General features: G+C 47.7%; 1 protein-coding gene across 5 annotated transcripts in view; it reads right to left on the bottom strand.

Moving 5' to 3' along the window:
• LOC141103386 (coagulation factor XIII B chain-like) overlaps positions 1-19,417 on the bottom strand; it is a 1,015,098-nt gene that overhangs the window by 677,820 nt on the left and 317,861 nt on the right. For 4 of the 5 annotated variants that reach the window (XM_073592904.1, XM_073592906.1, XM_073592905.1 and 1 more), the window contains exon 5: positions 8,999-9,193. The exons of the other annotated variant lie outside the window; for it this stretch is intronic. In XM_073592904.1, coding sequence (XP_073449005.1) covers positions 8,999-9,193 — 195 coding nt within the window. The remainder of the gene's footprint in view (positions 1-8,998; positions 9,194-19,417) is intronic. 5 annotated transcript variants of the gene reach the window in all.

Here is a 19,417-nt window from a genome sequence, read left to right as displayed (position 1 = left end):
AAACACGCATCATGCTTGCATGAGCATTAGTTGCATCTGTGCATTTTGGAACACACGACAACCCACAAGAAAATGCATTTGAAAAACATGCGGCCATTTAGGCTGCATTCTCGTCTGCGCATTTCTGAACGAATGGCAACTAGAAAGAAAATGCATGCTTTGCCATGTGTTTTGAAAATGCGTGGCAATGTGTGCCATGCTTATATTACCATTTAGGCAAAATTAGCATCTGTGCATTTTCAAACATGTGGCAACCGACATGAAACGTGTGCTTTCTGAAACTCAGAGCCCGCGTTTGTGTGTTTCTAAAAGCACAACTTGCACAGAAATTGTGCGATTTGTTGGGCGTTTCAAAAACACATGGAAATACGTGTGGACTTCGCATTGCCATTTAGGCTGCATTCACATCTGTGTGGCAACTCACACTAACACGGCCTTTGTTGTGCATTTAAAAAATGCGCAGAAAATGTGCATCACGCTTGTGTTGCCAATTACACTGCATTTGCATCTCTGCGCTTTTGTAAACATGCGGTAACCTGCACAGAAAATGCATGATTTGCCTTACGTTTTGAAAACGTGTGGCAGCACGCATCGTGCTTGTTTTATCATTTATTTGCATGTGCGCTTTTTCAAACACACGACAACCCTCAAGAAAACACACACTTTGCCATGCATTTCAAAAACATGCAGCAATGTGCATCACACTTGTGTTCTCATCTGCACATTTCGGAACGCATGGAAACCCAAAAGAAAATGTACGCTTGCCATGTGCTTTTGAAAATGCGTGAGAATGTGCGTCACACTTGCGTTACCATTTAGGCTACATTAGCATCTACACATTTCCGAATGTGAGGCAACCTGCATGGAAAACACATGCTTTCTGCTTTTCAAAACGCACAGCAAAGCGATATTGTGCAAGTTTTGCTTTCAGAAACGTGTAGATGCAAACGCTGCCTAAATGGTAACACAAGCATTCACATGCATTCGCAGCTGCATATTTCTGAAAGCACAACTCACACAGAAAACATGTGCTTTGCTGCGTCTTTCAAAAAACATGCATCGGGGTTGCATTGTTTAGGCTGCATGCACATCTGTGCATTTCAGAACACTCGGCAACTCACACAGAAAATATGCACTTTGCTGTGCATTCTGAAAAGGCGCAAAAATGCATGTCACACTTGAGTTGTCATCAGGGGTGGACTGACCATTTAGCCACTCGGGCACTGCCCGAGGGCCCTGGGCCACTAGGGGGCCCCATCAGGGTTGCCAGCCTCACTAAAACAAGGGACAGTATGTATAAATCTGTGTTTTTTTTACATCTGTCTGTGTATACTGTGTGTATATGTATGTGTATACTGTGTGATTGTATACTGTGTGTGTGTATACTGTGTGGCCCCATAATCTCTGATTGCCTGGGGGCCCCATAATCTCCTATTGCCCGGGGGCCCCATGAGTTATCAGTCCGCCCCTGGTTGTCATTTAAGCCGCGTTTGCATCTCCATGTTTCCAAACATGCGGCAACCCGCACAGAAAACATGCATTTTGCCCTGTTTTTTTAAAATGCTCGCTTTGCCATATGGTTCAAAAACGCGTGTCCCAGTTACCATTTGTTTGCATCTGCACCTTTTTGAACATATGCAAACCCACAAGAAAAAGCACACTTTGCTGAGTGTTTCGAAAAAGCACAGCAACAGGTGTCACGCTTGCATTAAGTTTGCATCTGTGCGTTTCCAAATGCGTGACAACCCGCACAAAAAATGCACACTTTGTACACATTTCAGAAACACGTAGCGTGTGGCGATACAAGCGTGATGTGCGTTTGCAATCCATTTCTTAAATGCGTGGCAAAGCATGTGTTTTTGGTGTGGGTTGCACGCAGATGTAAATGAAGCCTAATTGTTAATGGCACCCCAATCACGGTTAGCAGATGCGTGTTTTGTCACGCAACAAAACGCACTACAAATGTGCCAAAATGCATGAAGGGTTCATTTCTACTGTCTGTTCTGTAAAATTCCATGTTATTTATTATATTCCTATTATCCGAGATTGACTTAGAATGTGTTTTCTTGTTAGATATGTTTTGACTAATAAGATTAGAATGGCTGTAATGATTGTATTGTTCTGGAACACTTTGCCATGACATATGCAGGACATAACCCAGTGTCTCTTACCAACCTGTTATACATACTCTAAAACCTCTCAAATCCACCACAAGTGACATGACAAGGTTTTTGGAGTAAATAGTCTGACGGCCTTTTATTAACAATTATCATAAATATAATAAATAACTTTTAAATAGCTTTTAAATAACCGTTAACCGACTTTTAAAATATATCCTTTTTTGGGGTCTTCGAGGGCAACGACACACAACCTGGTCAATGCGACCAACTCTTTTAAACTTTAGGCCTCCAGTCGCAAGTCCCTGACTCCGAGACGGTACTCAACCATTCGCAGTGTCCTACCTTTTAACCCTTCCTGGTTAACCCCTCGTTAATCGGTAGGTACCTGAGAACCCCATACCACAGATGGGTCCCAAACATGTTATATGTATATAACAGCCATTTTCTCCTCCTCCAAAGACCCAACACTGCCACTGCGTGCACCTCCACACCTTCAAGCTCGCTGTATGCCTTCCTGCAAACCCAGCGCCCAAAGGTCGGTTCACACGTCATTAAGGTCTACCCCGTCACTCCTAGGATACCTCCAAGTATCCACCTCCAGCTACCGGTGACATATGGCCACTCCTCCATTCCTGATTATGAACCTGCCCACTTCCTTGTTGACTTTTACACGGGCCCTGTTCACCTTTTTTGCTGACCAAGCCCATCGTCGGGACGCCCTGCCCACCCTATCTGACCAAACTATGATCATCCCGGGAAAAGCCAAACGTAAAAAATCTTATTTTACGTCCCATATGAGATCCCTCATAGACCTGGCTCCCATGTTATTCCCCTCCACATGTAGCACCAAAATGTCTGGTGCCCTGTCTAAAAACGGGAGAACCTGTGTACCTCTGTAAGTACCCTGTTCCACAGCATACCCGGAACCCCGATCCATCGGACCTGAGCTTCCTGTCTGGGGATGCCCAACTGCCTACCGTTTGGCCGAACATCAGCTCGTCTGGCCCCCAGTATACATAGGAGTGACCTATGATCCACTCTAGGCCAACCTCTCCCTCTGTAAACAAGAAAATGACAACACAAAACAATAAGCTCCCCCCACGAAACTGCAATATAATGACAGCCCGAAAAAACCATGTTAGACCTAATTCTGAATCAAATGTGGGCTAATATAAAGCTTAAATCTCTCCGAGTCCCACCGCCCGATGCGCTTGACTGCTTCATAACTAAGACCCGCCCTAGAGGCCTCCGTGGCCGCCCCATGCGGAAAGAATGGGAAGCGTAACTTTTTGGGTCGTGGCCGGCCACAGTCAAACACTTTCTAAATACGGCAATGAACTGGAACCTTGACAAGGATGACCCGTCCCTATGTATAAGAAACGAGCCTTCAAACTCAGGACGCATGTCCCGGAAAGACTCCACCACTCTTACCGGACAAATGGGTGACTCTGGGATTCAGAAAACTTCAAGTTGCATGCCCTTACTGGTCTGATCCGTTTTTGAACGTCGTACCCACAGTGCAACCGAGTCCCCCAAATAATCGACCTCATGTACCAGCAGCCTCCCTTTTTCCCGTTTTGAAGGGCTGACTAGCTCACTTATCCGTAACGCCCCAACGAAAGCCAATGCGAAGGCCGCACGGAAAAGAGTACATTCATACTCTAAGCTGCAAACCCTGCCTAAACACGAAAATAAAACTTGTAACATGTCAAACGAAACTGGGCGTTGCCCTTCCCTCTTCTTATGCGCCCTCCTGTACCCCTTTACTGCTTGTTTCACACAGAAATCTTTCATATAATCCTGTTGCCCTTGCAACTTGAAAAGAAAGGCCAAACCTGCCAATTTACAATCAATGACAGCTGCCGAGATACCCTTCTCTAGTCCCATGTTAATAAAATAAAGGACTGCGTGGTTCACCTCTTGACCATCGGGGGCAATCTCAAGCCTATGCAAGCATGCCAACCATTCCTGCCATACCTTCGAGTAGGCATTCCAAGCAGACGTACTCATGGAGCGTTGAACCCACAGTGTTGCGTTTTCAAGGCAATGTCTCACATCCAGTCAGGACAGGTGACCCCGAGCTGCTCCTCGTCAGGTGCCAACTCCCGGGACCTGTCCCACTGAAAATGAGACAAAGCGTCAGCCACAGTGTTGTCAACCCCCAGTAAGTGTACAGTGTAAATGAAGGCATTCAATTGCAAACAGCGCAGTACCAAATGGCGCAGCAACCTGACCACTGGCATGGACGTCGCCGACAAGCGGTTAACCACCTGGACGACCCAAAGGTTGTCACAATTGAGAAGCACTTTCAAGTTGCGGAAGGATTCCCCCCATATTTCCAATGCTACTACAATCGGAAACAGTTCCAGGCGGACTAGGTTCTTCAAGAAACCAGCCTCCCTCCACGCTGGAGGCCACCGTGCTGCGCTCCATTTTTCCCGAAAAACGGCCCCATAGCCTGTGGAGCCCGCAGCATCCGTGAAAAACTCCTATTTACAATTGCTGATGGGTCCAGACATCCATAGAGTGTGCGCATTGAACAACTCCAGGAATTCATGCCACACCCGCAAGTCTTCTCTGTGTTCCCTGTTGAGACCCACAAAATGCGTCGGCGCCTTGACTCCAGCGGTTGCTGCAGACAGCTGGCGACAAAAAACCCTACCCATGGGAATTATTCGGCAAGCAAAATTTAACTTTCCCAATAAAGATTGTAACTGTCACAACTGCAACTTGCGTAGTATGCCCCATTCCATGTGCATCCTAGCAGTCGAAAACTGGATGAACCAGTAAAAGCCGAAAGGCCGAATCGATATCCACTTTCGCTATCAGTGACCCTTGCCCATAACGTCGAACCCATGATACCGCTGCATCAAAAGTGTACATCACTGCACACGCCTCATGAGCAATCTAATTATTGACCGACCCACCCTTAGTGAATCAATCTGAACTTGTTTGGCTCTTTTTTGGGAACTACACCCAATGGAGAGACCACCAGATCTGGAAGAGGAATTGTACTAAAAGGGCCAGACATGCGCCCCAGCTTGACCTCCTTCCCAAGTTTTTCCAAGACCACTGACTGATGCAGCAGGGCCAAATGTAAGTTCTTTGCTATGGGTGAGACGGTTGCCAAAGAGCATGGTATTTTGAAACCCCTAGCGAATCCCGATTCTAATAACTGTGCTGCCTTCTGGTTGGGGTACCTACTGAGGAAAGGAAGCATTCTTTCCACCCACACTTGCCAAGATGGCGAACGCTTGCCACCAGTTTGAAAAAGTTGAGGAATTAACCGATATCTGCATTTTTCCTCATCCTCCTTCTTGCTTTCCTCAGGCTTCAAGCTATCCAGATTGAATTTCTCCAGCGGCAATAATGTGAAGATCTCCACATACTCCCCTTTCCAAATTTTTTCTTTTATGTCAGTTTTAAGATGGGCACCCTGGGGGCCCTCAAAACAGACAAACCTCGCTTTTTGCGGAGTCCACCAACCTAACTGAATCTGTTTCTCTCCTGCCTTTTCCTGGCTGTCCGGAGCCGGAACGTTGACCGGTACTTCAGGAGACACGACTACCTCTGTAACTCCACCCACCACCATAACAAGTGAATCTCCTACAACCCTGGCCGTGACTGTTGACAGTGGTGTGACCATTGCAGCCCGAGCCTTACCTTGTGGCGGGGCCCACACCTGCGCCAGCGACAAACTGGACCCTGTGCCTGGCTCAAAGCGCTGCACTAAGTCACACAAGCCCGTCAGTAGATCCTGAAGGCCTGCCCTGTAAGTATTGTGTCCCATGTCCCTAGGCTGTTCCGTGAGGGGCCTGTCACCTCCTGCCCCCCTTCCATTACCGGGGACCCCTGCTTACTACCCTGACCCAACAAATCTTTTAGTAAAGGAGAGACAGATAAAGAAGAAATACACTCACCGGGCTGCCCCGGACTGGGCCCACCAGCCGCCATTCCGGAATCCCCCACTGACGGATGTCCCTGGTCCTCGTCCCCTTCCAACCCGGACAGTTCACCTTCCAATTTGTCGCTGCACTCATCCGGCCAAACGACCACTGACTGCACCCCAGATGGTCCTGCTCTGGTTGCCGAGGGTCTGCGTTGCTATTCCCTTCCTTCTCTCCGTCCTGACACGCCAGACCCGCTCGCATCGCTGGACTTCTGATCCGTCCCCTGGCCCGGGTATCTGTTGCTCATCCTCCGCCATCGCCCACGACTGTCACAGTGCTCTGCATGGTCCTCCCTCTGGTCACCACGGGTCTGCTAGCCGCCCCGGCAGCCTGGCCAGCATCCTGAGGCACGGCTCTCCCTCGCTGGGCCGACTGGCTGCTCTGTCCCTCTCGTGTAGCCCTGGCTGCATGCTCCTGGCATCTGCAATGAGCAGGGGGTGGCGGAGCCATGTGATGTGCTGGGCTCCTCTACCGTTGAACTCCTGCCTCTGCACTGTGTCCTCCTGCTGTCTCCACTCCCAGATCCCTGGGGGTGCTGTGTGATGGGGGGGTGGAAGGTCTCTGACTGGCCCCTGTTGCCTCTGACCACCAGGAGAGGTGTCAGGGCTTAAGCGATCCGGCGGCCTGGACCACCGACCACGCTCTCCATTCCACGATTATGGCCGCCACCTGTGCCTGCAGCCAGCCCGTTCCTTGTGAAGCTGCAGCCGCTCTTAGCTGGGCTATCACTTGGTTTATTGCTGCCATTGCTGTCTCTGATATGGAGAGCGTGTGAATCTCTCTCTCCACCGCTCACAGACTGACACCACTTCACCCTCTCCTGCTCTTCCTAACCACGCGTGCCTCCCTGCTCTGACCACCCCCCTTTCCTTAAAGGGGACAACTTCCTATACTAATGCATGAATGAGGCTGTCCACATTGTCATGCCACCCCTCCGTCCATCCCTTTCTTCTCCTTACTCCGGGACTCCCTTGACATTTTGACATATGCCTCTCACAGAAAATATGATGAGATTGCACATTATATGGAGAAAAACACCTATTAGAATTGTTATTCTATTTTTCTGTAATCAAGTCCTGAATGTATTGTAACCCATCCTCTTTTATTCCTTTTAAAACAATGGCCGATTGGCCATAATAAACAAGTACATTTTGATTTCATCTTGTGTGCGAGTCAATTTGTACTTCTGGAATTCCAGGGAGAGGTATCCAGCAGATTGAGGTCTGCAGGTATCCAGTCTGATTGAGGGGTATAATGTTAGCAGACCTTCACCTAAGATCGCTCTGAATGATGCACTATGTTCCATGCTAGGAATTCCCCACACGGCTGTTGTTCATATTTGTATAGTATGTAAATATTAGTAGATGTTTCTGTTTAGCTGTGTTGAGTGGCAGATGTACAAGGAGCAGACACCAAAAGGAACAAGTTGACAATATACAGTATCTTGCAGTAAAGTCCCAGCACGGGATACTGGCAAAATCTACAATGTACATACAGTACAAGCATAAATAAAGTGCACTGCCTCTTTAACAATCAATATCCGTGTCATGTGGTGTAAGCCAAATAATAATGTGAGGTGAACAAATTTAAATCATATAAATGAAACAAGTCAAACTAATGGAAAAATAAAGATAAAAATCAATGAAAAAAGTCCTTGATCTCGATCCTCCAATGCATGTTCTGTGTCCTCTTCTGTCCCTCTGGCTGACTGCATCCGACACCTCCTGCTCCAAGTCAAATGTGCCAGGCCGAGGAGGAGGACGGTTTACAGTGCCTTCTCATTGGCTCAGGAGGCAGCAAAAAGTGGACAGTTTTTACAAACTGTGAATTTACAGACGTTTGGAAACCCTGGTCTATACTCAGCCCAAACATTTTGTGTCCTGTACTGTATGACCAAGAAAAGTTATTTGTGGCCAAGTAGTATCCTGAAAATGTACCCTTTGTCTTGAATCCCTCCTTAAAATAGCAGTATACATCCTATATATAAAGCCTTATAGCTGTATGTCTGCAATGTGAGTATGGCACTGAGCCTCTAACTGCTAGTTTCATGAGGTTTGGATTGAGACTTGATGTCCTCACTGTGCTGCTGCCTGTTCTCCTTGCTGGAGAGAAATCTGTACCTGAGGACCTGCAGACAAGCATCTTCCTGCTTCTGTTTCATTCATTCTGTGGATCTTTGCTTTCTGAAACTTCCTCGCTATTGCCCAATTATTTCTCCATCAGCTCCCAGGGAGGCAGCTCTGAGATAAGTAAAGAAGGCCTTTCTTGCTAAGATGGCCAGCTGTACATAGATATGCCGTGAAGAACAAGGCATAGTAAGACAAGAATATCAGCTGCAGGGAGTCCACAGGCAGTACTAGATAACAGAATGCAGGGAGGGGAGGAGAAAAGCACCAGACCACCTGTAGTGCAGTATTGTTTATTCAGACATAATAAAACTTAAAAAGCAAGTATAATACTCATAAAAGTCCCGGTAAGGAGCACATGCAATTCTGACAGGAAATCAAAATTATTTAGTATGAGCATTGGGGTGGCACTGTGAGTGGGGGGGGGGGGGGGGGGGGGCAGGTTAGTTTGCCACCCCCCCCTCCCCCTCATTAAAAAAAAAAGAATTTCCAGCACCTGCCGCCACTGCTCACTGCCATCATTCTGTTGGTCATGCAGGAGTATGGTTTCTTTAGACAGAGTTACAAAACCATCGCCAGAGAGATTTCCATACACAGGGATGACATCGACGACTGCTCTGAGATCCTCAAAATGATTTCAGCATGGCCCATAACATTATTTCTCCCAGTAACACAACCTTAATGGGGCACCTAACTACATCACCACTACAAACATTTTCAAAAGGTGAAGCCTGTTAATATAATGTCTGACTGCACTGATGAAAAACATACAATGTCTGCATTAGTATTAGAGTTTACTTACTATAACACTTTGGCTCAGGATTCCATCCAGTTTTTGTACAAGATGTTGTTCCATAGTGATATTTCTTGTCGGATAGAAACCCAGAATAACAGTTATAATAAAACCAACTATAAAAACCCGGAGTCATTGGAAAATGGTAACTTGACAAATAATCGATATATGCATTTTGAGGATTAGGGCGAGAACATGTTTTGCCTGTAGAAAATAAATAACCTACATTTAGTTTTAGAAGAATACAATAAACCAAAATAATTGTCCTATTATGTAAACATTTATGCAAGCTGTATTTAAACACAATATTTCACATTTCTGATATGTGTCTGCTGTACCATGTACTTGTATGAAAAAATATCCTGTTCTTTGTATTGCTTCCTTTGTATGATATTCCAGGTGTTCCTGACAGTCCCTTTGCTTTCCTATTAAAAACTGACCACACTAAGCATGAGAGCACAGCATGGTCAGTTCTATATGCTATGCTATTCTGAGAACTCAGATTGCTTTGCTCCAATGATCAGGCTTCTGCTGACACGCATGGGAAGACCAGTGTTCTGCAGTCGCCCCCCCCCCCCCCAGCCCAGTTCTCTGAGCTCCTTATGCAGCTGAGAAGAGAGGTTATGTGATCACTTAATAAAAGAGAAAAATGTATTAATGTGTTCATACTGTATGTATACATAAATATATTGCCTTTCATTTCTATTTTAAACAGAATAGGTTGTTTTGCAAGGTGAGGGTTCACATATACAGTACTTAAACTATCTAAAGGTTTGCAGTAACAGTCAAATCTATTCTCCATTACAGCAAACTGTACTTTGGTCTAAAGGTCATTCTTTACATCATTCTTGATGTTCATACAAGAACTGCTAGTTTTTAAGGCATGTCTTGCACATGCTAAAGTTAATGTCTATTTTACAAAAAAAATATTTGTAGTATATTTTTCCTATTAAAAATATTCAAAAGGCAAAAAAAGGAAACGTATATTTACTTATTTATTTTTGTATTTTAATTAATACATCTTTGTGTTTGGGGAACAATGACTGTGTGTTTACAACATCCAGGCATCTCTAAGGCCCCATTCACACTTCGCAATTTGCAACTGCAGCCAGAATGGCAACTCTTATTTGGGTGCCATTATCCTTCAATGGGACCCCAAAAGTGAGAAGATTCTGCCGCAATTGTTGTGTGGTAATTGCGCCAATCTGTCCCTTTAAAAATTGTGTGATGCATATCACCTGAAAAGGAGCAGGAACTAGGCTGGCCCTATGTGACACGCAGAATCACGTAACAATCGCTCTTTGAGGCTAGGTTCACACTGGAGATCACAGCAGCTCACAACAAGAGTCCGGTGCGTCTCCATTCACCATTTCATGCCTGATTTCAGCCCAAATTTTGGGCTGAATTTTTACCTGAAATGGACCAAAAGACGCACAGGGCTCCTGTGCAATTCGCACCAGAGCCCCTCCAGAGATGTAAGAACCAGCTCCAAAGAGAGCCGGTCACAAGCTCCTGAAATGTCAATTGGATGCGGGGGAAACCCGTATCCAATTCGAATAGGTGTTAACTCAGCCTGAAAGTCCCATAACCAGAAAGCTTGTTCCCACTATACAATACGTGAATAGGGCCTTAAACTGTTGGGGACTGATCATTTAGTGTGCATAGCTTCAATTTGCGGGCTTTTTAAAAAATATTTTCTCCTTGCAGTGCTGCAAGGCCAAGTTAAAGGACAATTAACTCCAAATTTAGGTGAACACAAAATCATCAATTTCATGGCAAAATTACTTTTGCTGAAATTTTGGGCTCACCCGATTGTAAAGCGTGATACACGGGGAAAATGTCGGTAGACAGCTGCCGATTTGAAAGAAACCAGCTGACATTCGGCCTGTGTGTATGTCAGTCTGTCCGACAGAAACCAGCCATTTATCCTGCTTCTGTCTTACATGCATGCTGGAAAACCCAGCAGCCAATCGACTCCCGATTAGTGCTCTCAGCCAAAGAGAGAGCTGATCGGAGTGTTGTTGCGTGTGGGGGGGGGGGCTTTGGGCGCCCCCTTATCAGAACACAACAGCCTAGTGGGGGAGATCGCTATACTTAGTGCGAGCCTAAAGCCATGTATTACACACACATTTAGGCACGTCAAGCATTTGAATGTTAATGGATTCCAGTCACCAGAAAATGTATTTATTCTGGCTATTGGAATGAATTAACACTCAAACGCTTGACGCGTCTATCATATAGGTATATATATGCTCTTTAGCTCCTCTCCAGACATGTACGTAGCCAGAATTGCAAATGTAGGACATACATGACAGGGTGTAAGTAACTTACAGAAGGAAAAGGGTTAAGTAAAGTAGGTGGGGTTACAAAGAAAGTATTAGACTTACCAGGATTGGTGTATAAGTCAGTGGGGGAGGAGTGGTAGGTGAAGTCCACGAGGGGTTTGAGACCTGAGGTCAGCAGTTGGAGGAAGAAGGCAGGTGAGAAGTTCAGGGCTGCAGAGGAAGACAGAGATGAGTGGTTTAGACCAGCTTTTAGGACAGCTTGGGGCTGCAGCAGAGATCCATGGCACTGACTGGCTGCAGAGCCAGATTGCTGCATCACTGCAGGGGGTGTCGCAGGGCCCCTCTACACCGGGGCCTGCTCCCACACGGGCTAGGAGGTCCAGGCCTCCTGAGCGCCTTAGCCCAGATAACACACCCGGACTCAACGCGGCTTGGGAGTCCCAGTTGGGCCCCTTCAGGCCCCCCTGCTAAGCAGACCCCCTCGTCAGCGGGCAGGGGGCCTGGAAGGAATCCCCGTCCACGGCAAAGTCCGAGAGGGAGAGACACTCACCGGGCTCCTATGCCGGTCCCCTCCGTCGACGTCCGAGCACAGGTGCATTCGGCTGCCACTTCTGGCGATGCTCCGGTCGGAGTGGTGGCCCAGTGAGGGAGAACGGTGGCATCGGACACCGGCCATGCCTCGTTTGCGGCCGGCAGCTTGCCGGGAGGGGGCGCCATCGTTCCTAGAAGGGGAAGCCATGCTACAGTCCCCCAGCATCAGTCGGGAGGCCCCGCCTCCAGGTCCCTGTCAGGACCTGGGAGGGTTGGCCGGAGAGATGCCTGTGCGCTGGCCGTGTCGGCGGCGCAGCTTGATGATGTCATCGAAGATGGACACAGCAGCGGAGGTCGGAGCCCTTGGGGGGAAGTTAGCTTAACACCGCCAGTCACTCATCCAGGCTCAGGTGCGATGGAGAGAGCAGAAGTGGAGCGGAGTCGGTCGCAGGTCCAAGCAGTGGCAGCAGAGAGCAGCAGTGAAGAGGGTGAGCTAACTGAGGAGCCCCAGGAGGCGGCGGTGGTGACGGGACCGGCGGCTGGAGGGTCTGCTCGCCCAACGCAGCCTGGTAAGCAAGCTGTGCATTTGTCTTCTTCTGTTTTGTCTGTCATGTCTGATGTGAGTGGTGGTACAGGGGTTAGTGAGGTACAGGGTTCTGCTGGGGGCAGCAAGGAAAAGGGGCTTTGGGATTCTTTGAGGGAATTACTTCGCCCTTTTGAAGGCGGTGCATCGCAAGCTTCGGCACCGGTTAGGCCATGGGTGGCACCGATCTCAGGGGCCAGTGAATTGACGGGCATAGTGGCTCCCCCTGTGCAGAAGGCAGTTGTGGGGGCGGGGATTCAGACGGAGAAGGACGTCGCGGGCTCGGCAGCGGCAGTGGTGCAGAAAGACAAGGACGCAGAAAAGGTGCGATTGGCTGATGTGAAGTTTATGTATGCTTCGAGGGACCTTTGGGGGCTCATTTGAAACAGGAGGTGAAGGAAAAAATATGGAAAGACAAATTTGTGGAAATATTTTCCCTGCTCCCGTTAGAGAAGTTTAACCTAGATCGGGTAAAGCCAGATGAAAGTAAGAAGGAGGAAGAAGAAAAGAGGAGATACAGGCTTATTCCGCGGACGCTTGCAAATTGGTTGCAAGCGTTTGCGATATTTGCGAGCGTGATTGGGGAGAAAGCCCCCGAGAATTGCTCGGCTTTATTTTGCTATCTTGAAGCCATCAGTGAGGCACACAGGGTATACGGTGGTTTAGCGTGGCTTCGATATGACGAACAATTTCGTCAGAGGAAGGCCATTTGTCCGTCTATTAGGTGGGACCATAAAGATATCAGCCTGTGGATGAAGTTGATGACTTCATCCAGGGCTGCAAGTCTGTTTTTTCCAGGGGGTGGCGGTGGTGCTTCCTCCGCAGGATCGCCGGCCCTTAGGAAAAAAGGGGTTTGCTGGCAGTTTAATGAAGGAACGTGCCGGTTTGGCAGCTCGTGTCGCTACAAACACGAATGCTCGGGGTGCAGGGGTACACACCCCCTCGTGCGTTGAATTAGGCAAGGAAAAGGGAGGTCTGGGGATGTCGCTGGAAAAAGGGATGACGCCGGTGAGACTGGAAAGGATGCTACCTATTCTAAGTAGGTATCTGGATAGGGCAGTGGCTAGTTTGTTGGAAGCTGGATTTAGGGAAGGTTTTAGAATTCCGAGTACGGTGCGGGAAGTTCCTCCTGTGTCGGGAAATTTGAAGTCAGCACTTCTACATCATGAGGTGGTGTCGGCAAAACTGGGGAAGGAGGTGGCATTAGGTCGGATGTCTGGTCCATTTCCCGCCCCGCCAGTGCCAGACTTGATAGTTTCACCGTTAGGTGTGGTTCCGAAGAAGGAGCCAGAGCAGTTTCGGATGATTCATCATCTGTCTTATCCCAAAGGTAGTTCCGTGAATGATGGTATCGATCCGCAGGTTTGTGCGGTTACCTTTACATCATTCGACTCGGCTATCACGTGGGTTAGGAAGTATGGAAAAGGGGCCCTCATGGCGAAAACTGACGTGGAATCTGCTTTCAGATTGCTACCAGTTCATCCCCAAAGTTGTCATTTGTTAGGATGTTGTTGGCAGGGGTCTTACTTTATAGATCGTTGCCTCCCAATGGGCTGTTCTATTTCTTGTGCCCTGTTTGAGGCATTTAGTTCGTTTTTGAGTGGGCAGTTAGGGAAGTTGCTGTGGTTAACTCCGTCATCCACTATTTGGTTGACTTCTTATGTATCGGCCCTCCGGAGTCCCGTTGTTGCGGGGTGTTGCTAGGCACAGTTCAACACCTGGCTGAGCGGTTCGGTATTCCGTTGGCGGCTGATAAAACGGAGGGACCTACTTCAGAGTTGTTTTTTCTGGGCATCACGATTGATTCTGTGGCTATGGAGTGTAGGTTGCCGGAGGACAAATTGGTGGCCCTCAGGAGGGAGGTGAGTATGGCGCGTGTTCGGAATAAGCTTCGATTGAAGGAGCTGCAATCCTTGTTAGGTAAATTGAATTTTGCTTGCAGGATTATTCCGATGGGTCGCATTTTTTGCAGACGGCTGTCAGCAGCGACATTGGGGGTACGGGTACCCAATCACTTTGTGCGGCTGAACAAAGAGCTTCGGGATGACTTGAAGATTTGGGATGTATTTCTGGAATCTTACAATGGTTGTTCAGTGTAGCAAACAGGGCCAGTCAGCAATGCTGATTTGGTCTTGTTCACAGACGCGGCTGGTTCGGTGGGCTTTGGTGCTTACTGCCAAGGGCGATGGAGTGCTGAACCATGGCCGGAGGTTTGGAGGGAGGCTGGGTTCTTGAAGAATTTGGTTTTGTTGGAACTGTTTCCCATTGTTTTGTCAGTGGAAATTTGGGGGGGAGGTATTGCGGAACAAAAAAGTTAGATTCAATTGTGACAACATGGGTGTAGTATGGGCGATTAATAACATTACAGCTTCCTCCCCACCTGTGATAAGATTGTTGAGGCATTTGGTACTGTGCTGTCTAAGGTTGAATATTTTTATATATGCAGTGCACATTTCCGGGGTGGATAACAAGTTAGCGGATGCTTTATCTCGTTTCCAGTGGGAAGAGGTTCGTTCGCTGGCACCGGAGGCGGAACTCCGAGGGGAGCCATGTCCGCCAAGTTTATGGAAACTTGCTCTAGAGTCGCCGCTGGATTGATCAGGCAATCTCTCAGCGCTGGAACATGGACAGCGTATTCAAAAGTTTGGCAGGAATGGTTTGTGCTTCTGGATGAGGTAGGCGGGTCGGAGGACCCCAAAGATATACAGGCTTGTTTGTTGTATTTTATATGTAGTAACTATTCGAATGGGGTTTCTGGGGCAGCGATTGGGAAAAAGATGGCGGCCCTGGCATTCTTCTTTCAATTAGCAGGTTATGGAGATTTCACAAAATCCTTTGTGGTTAGGAGGGCGTTGAGGGGCTACCGGAAGGGCAGTCACAAACCGGATTCCAGACGTCCGGTTTCCTTTGAGGTGCTAGAAAGCATTCTAGGAAATCTGACAAAAATATGTTCTTCGGCCTATGAGCAGGTTCTCTTTCGGGCGGCTTTTGCGCTTGCCTTTTTTGGGGCGTTTAGAATTGGTGAGCTGGTTTCACCATCCAGGCGGGTAGCCGGGGGCTTGCAGATTGGGGATATACAGTTTTCGGCAGGGGCGGTACAGATTTGGGTCAGTCGGTCAAAAACGGTTCAGCTGGGAAAAGGGATCCAGGTGTCATTATTCAGGGGCTGTTGTGACAAATTTTGTCCATTTGCAGCCTTAGAGCATTTTATGGCTCTTCGACCGCCAGGGGAGGGGGCATTGCTAATACATCTTGACGGATCATGCTTGTCCAGGTTTCAATTTACGGCAGTTTTTTGTAGGTGCCTGCAGGCAGGGGGATTTAGTCCGGAGGAATTTGCAGCCCATTCATTTCATATCGGGCGGCCGCTGGGGCGTCTCGGTGGGGGCTTCCTTCCGAATCCATAAAAAAGATTGGCAGGTGGGAATCCAATAGATACAAGTTGTATGTTCGTCCTCATTTGTTATGATGTGTTTGTGTTTCTTCATGTGTATTGTACGTCCTTTAGGTGTGTGTTGCCCCTGGTGGGGTATGTTTTTTGGTATGTCTTTTCAGATTTTCCCCGATGTCTCATCTGGATCATGGGACATTCTTATGTTTTTTGGGGGGGCTAAGAGGGCTGATGTCAGACCGGAGGGTAGACAGTTGAGGCTGGCATGGGAGGAAGGCAGGATACGGTGGATTGGGATGCCAGGTATGATGTGGCAGAAGGTGGTACCTGAGGTCCATCGCTTTGCACGGTTGGACCAGCCTCCGGATGTTTTGGTCCTTCATGTGGGAGGCAATGATTTATCAATTAGGCCCATGAGACAGGTTATAAAGGACATAAAATGGGACTTTCTCAGGTTGATGACCTCTTTCCCTAAAATGATCATTGTATGGTCAGACATTGTAGCGAGATTGGAGTGGAGGGGTGCCAGGTCCATTGAAAAAATTAATAAGACCCGGATTAAGGTCAACAAGGAGGTGTGTAGGTTTATTGCCCGGAATGGTGGAGTGGTGGTAAGACATTTGGAGTTAGAGGTGGACACTTGGAGGTACTTGCGGGGGGATGGGGTACATCTCAACCCAGTGGGGATTGACCTTTGGGCGTTGGGTTTAGAGGATGGCATTCGCAGAGCACTGCTGGTGTGGCGGCGGGCACAAGTGTAAGGTTTCACACTTGTGCCCCGGTGGCGGTTGGGCCCTTGGCGACAAGCATAAAATACCTGAGGTATTGAGAGAATGGGGACCCATTCTCAGGTTTTGAGTCTTCCCGGTCAGTCTGGTTTTTAAGTTTAGACTATCGGGTAATAAGTTGTTGGGGGTCTGTGGTCAGTTAGTGGTCCTCAAGGCTATTTATGTCGGCTTGGGACAGATGCTAACCATAAGTATTACAGACCAATAAGTGGAAGTGGGGGTCGTCAGGGTCCTGCAACCAAGGAGAGGGATTGGAGCTGGATTGTTTCAGAATAGTTTTTTGAATATTTATGAATAATGTTTGAATAATATGTTATTTATTGGTTTTGATAATAAAAGGCCGAGTAGGCCATTTACATCCAGCAGGTGTCAGTGTCGTTGTTTGTTAGTAGTATTAGTTGTTATACATGTATGTTTGGGGTAGTGAGTTATCTGACTGCCCTAGTCATGAACACACCTTTGGTGTTTATTTCCCAGGATATAAACGTTCCTCTTCTAACCTGTAAACGCCCGTGTGTGCACATGGACACATAGACTTACATAGAGGTGCTTTTACAGGCTGAAAAAAAAAGCCCTTAAGGGGAAATAATATTCCATCATGAACTAGGGGCAGGGAACCCAAGACTAAGAAAAAGCAATCATTCCATAAATAAATAAATAAATAATAAATATTCTGTCATTATTAGTAAGACAAAGAACAGATTGCACAATGCAATTTCCAATAGTAAGAAATAGTTCAGAAACCTCCCTAGTATAACTATTTTTTGGATATGGATACTGCATTTTGTCTTTTTCCTCTTCATTACTTGTAACCCTACTTGTGTTGTTTAACCACTTCTGTACCGAGCCTATTCTGGCACTCCTCTCCTACATGTAAAAATCATCATTGTTTTGCTAGAAAATTACTCAGAACCCCCAAACATTATACCGGTATATGTTTTTTTAGCAGAGGCCTTAGGGAATCAAATAGCGGTTTGTTGCAACTTTTTATGTCACACAGTATGTGCACAGAAATTTTTCATTAAAAAAACAAACAAACACACTAAAGTTAGCCCAATTTTTTGTATAATGTGAAAAATGATGTTATGCCGAGTAAATAGATACCCAACATGTCATTCTTTAAAATTGCGCACACTCGTGGAATGGTGCCAAACTTCGGTACTTAAAAGTCTCCATAGGTGACCCTTTAAATTTTTTTACAGCTTACCAGTTTACAGTTACAGATGAGTTCATGGTCTAGAATTGTTGCTCTCGCTCTAGCGTTCGCGGTGATACCACACATGTGATGTTTGAACACAATTTACATATGTCGGTGCCTTCACCTTTGCATGCAAGCACATGGGGACAAAGATTGTAAACATCCCTTGTAAAAGGAACAGGGCATAACAGGTTCTCTTTATGGAGAGATGTGGGGTCTATAAGACCCCACATCTCTCCTCTAGGCAGGAAAGGCTGAGATAAAAAAAAAAAACTCTTAGCCTTTCCAGCCGAGTACATGGCAGTGTTTACAACTGCCAGACCGGACGTGACATCATAACGTCGCGCCCGGGCCTCCGAAGAGCACAGAGACCATCATAGGGGACTATGTGGTCACCGATATTCTCTAAGGTGAACTTCCGCTGCCGGCGGATTCCTTCCCTGGCTTGTCGGGCGAGCCGGTAGAAGCACCGGAGGGTTGGCTCGGAGGGGGTGGGGGTAGTCCCCTCCCGCAGCCTGTAAAAACGATCAAGCAGCTGAACTGCGGGGAATCGCCAGCTGAAAAAGATCATATCTGAATGATGCCTGTAACGGCAGGCATCATTCAGATATCCCCACTCAAAGTCGAGGACTTCATATAGCGGCCTTGGGCTGGAAGTGGTTAAGCTGAATGCTAGGTACAAACAACCATTTACAGTTCAATAGATAAGTGGTCACCTATCACAGATTCAATCTTGACTGCTGAGGCGCAATGAGAGAGGTACAATTAACTGTAACATAGCTGTATAGACAAACCTTCCCCCTTGCCCCCTCACCCCATTAAATAAACACACTTACAACCAGAGGAGGCTCTAGGCTTTGTGAGGCCTTAGGCAAAACTTAGACATGAGGCCCCACTAACGCCCACAATAGGAAAAATAATTCAAGTGATAAAAATGAACTGTATAAGGAGGGTACAGGGGGAGGGTAAGTGGGCACAGTACAGGGGAAAGGAGGGCACAGTACAGGGGACAGGAGGGGACAGGAGGGCACAGTACAGGGGGAGCAGGATGGCACAGTACAGGGGGAGGGTAAGTGGACACAGTACAGGGGGCAGGAGAGTACAGTACAGGGGGAAGCAGGAGGGCACAGTACAGGGGTAGGGCAAGTGGACATAGTACAGGGGGCAGGATGGTACAGTACAGGGGGGAGCAGGAGGGCACAGTACAGGGGGAGGTTAAGTGGACATAGTACAGGGAGCAGGAGAGTACAGTACGGGGGGGAGCAGGAGGGCACAGCCAGGGGGAGGGTAAGTGGACAGAGTATAGGGGGAAGGAGGGCACAGTACAGGGGGAGGCTAAGTGGACACAGTACAGGGGGCAGGATGGTACAGTACAGGGGGAGCAGGAGGGCATAGTACAGGGGGATTGTAACTGGACATAATACAGGGGGCAAGAGAGTACAGTACAGGAGGGAGCAGGAGGGCACAGTACAGGGGGAGGGTAAGGGGACATAGTACAGGGGACAGGAGAGTACAGTACAGGGGGGAGCAGGAGGGCACAGTACAGGGGGAGGTTACGTGGACAGAGTATAGAGGGCAGGAGGGCACAGTACAGGGGGAAGGTAAGTGGACACAGTACAGGGGGCAGAAGGGTAAAGTACAGGGGGAAGCAG

This window comes from Aquarana catesbeiana, linkage group LG07, assembly GCF_042186555.1.
Source record: "Aquarana catesbeiana isolate 2022-GZ linkage group LG07, ASM4218655v1, whole genome shotgun sequence".
In the NCBI taxonomy this organism is placed as follows: Eukaryota; Metazoa; Chordata; class Amphibia; order Anura; family Ranidae; genus Aquarana; species Aquarana catesbeiana.
This window is presented reverse-complemented; position numbering and strand designations above follow the sequence as displayed.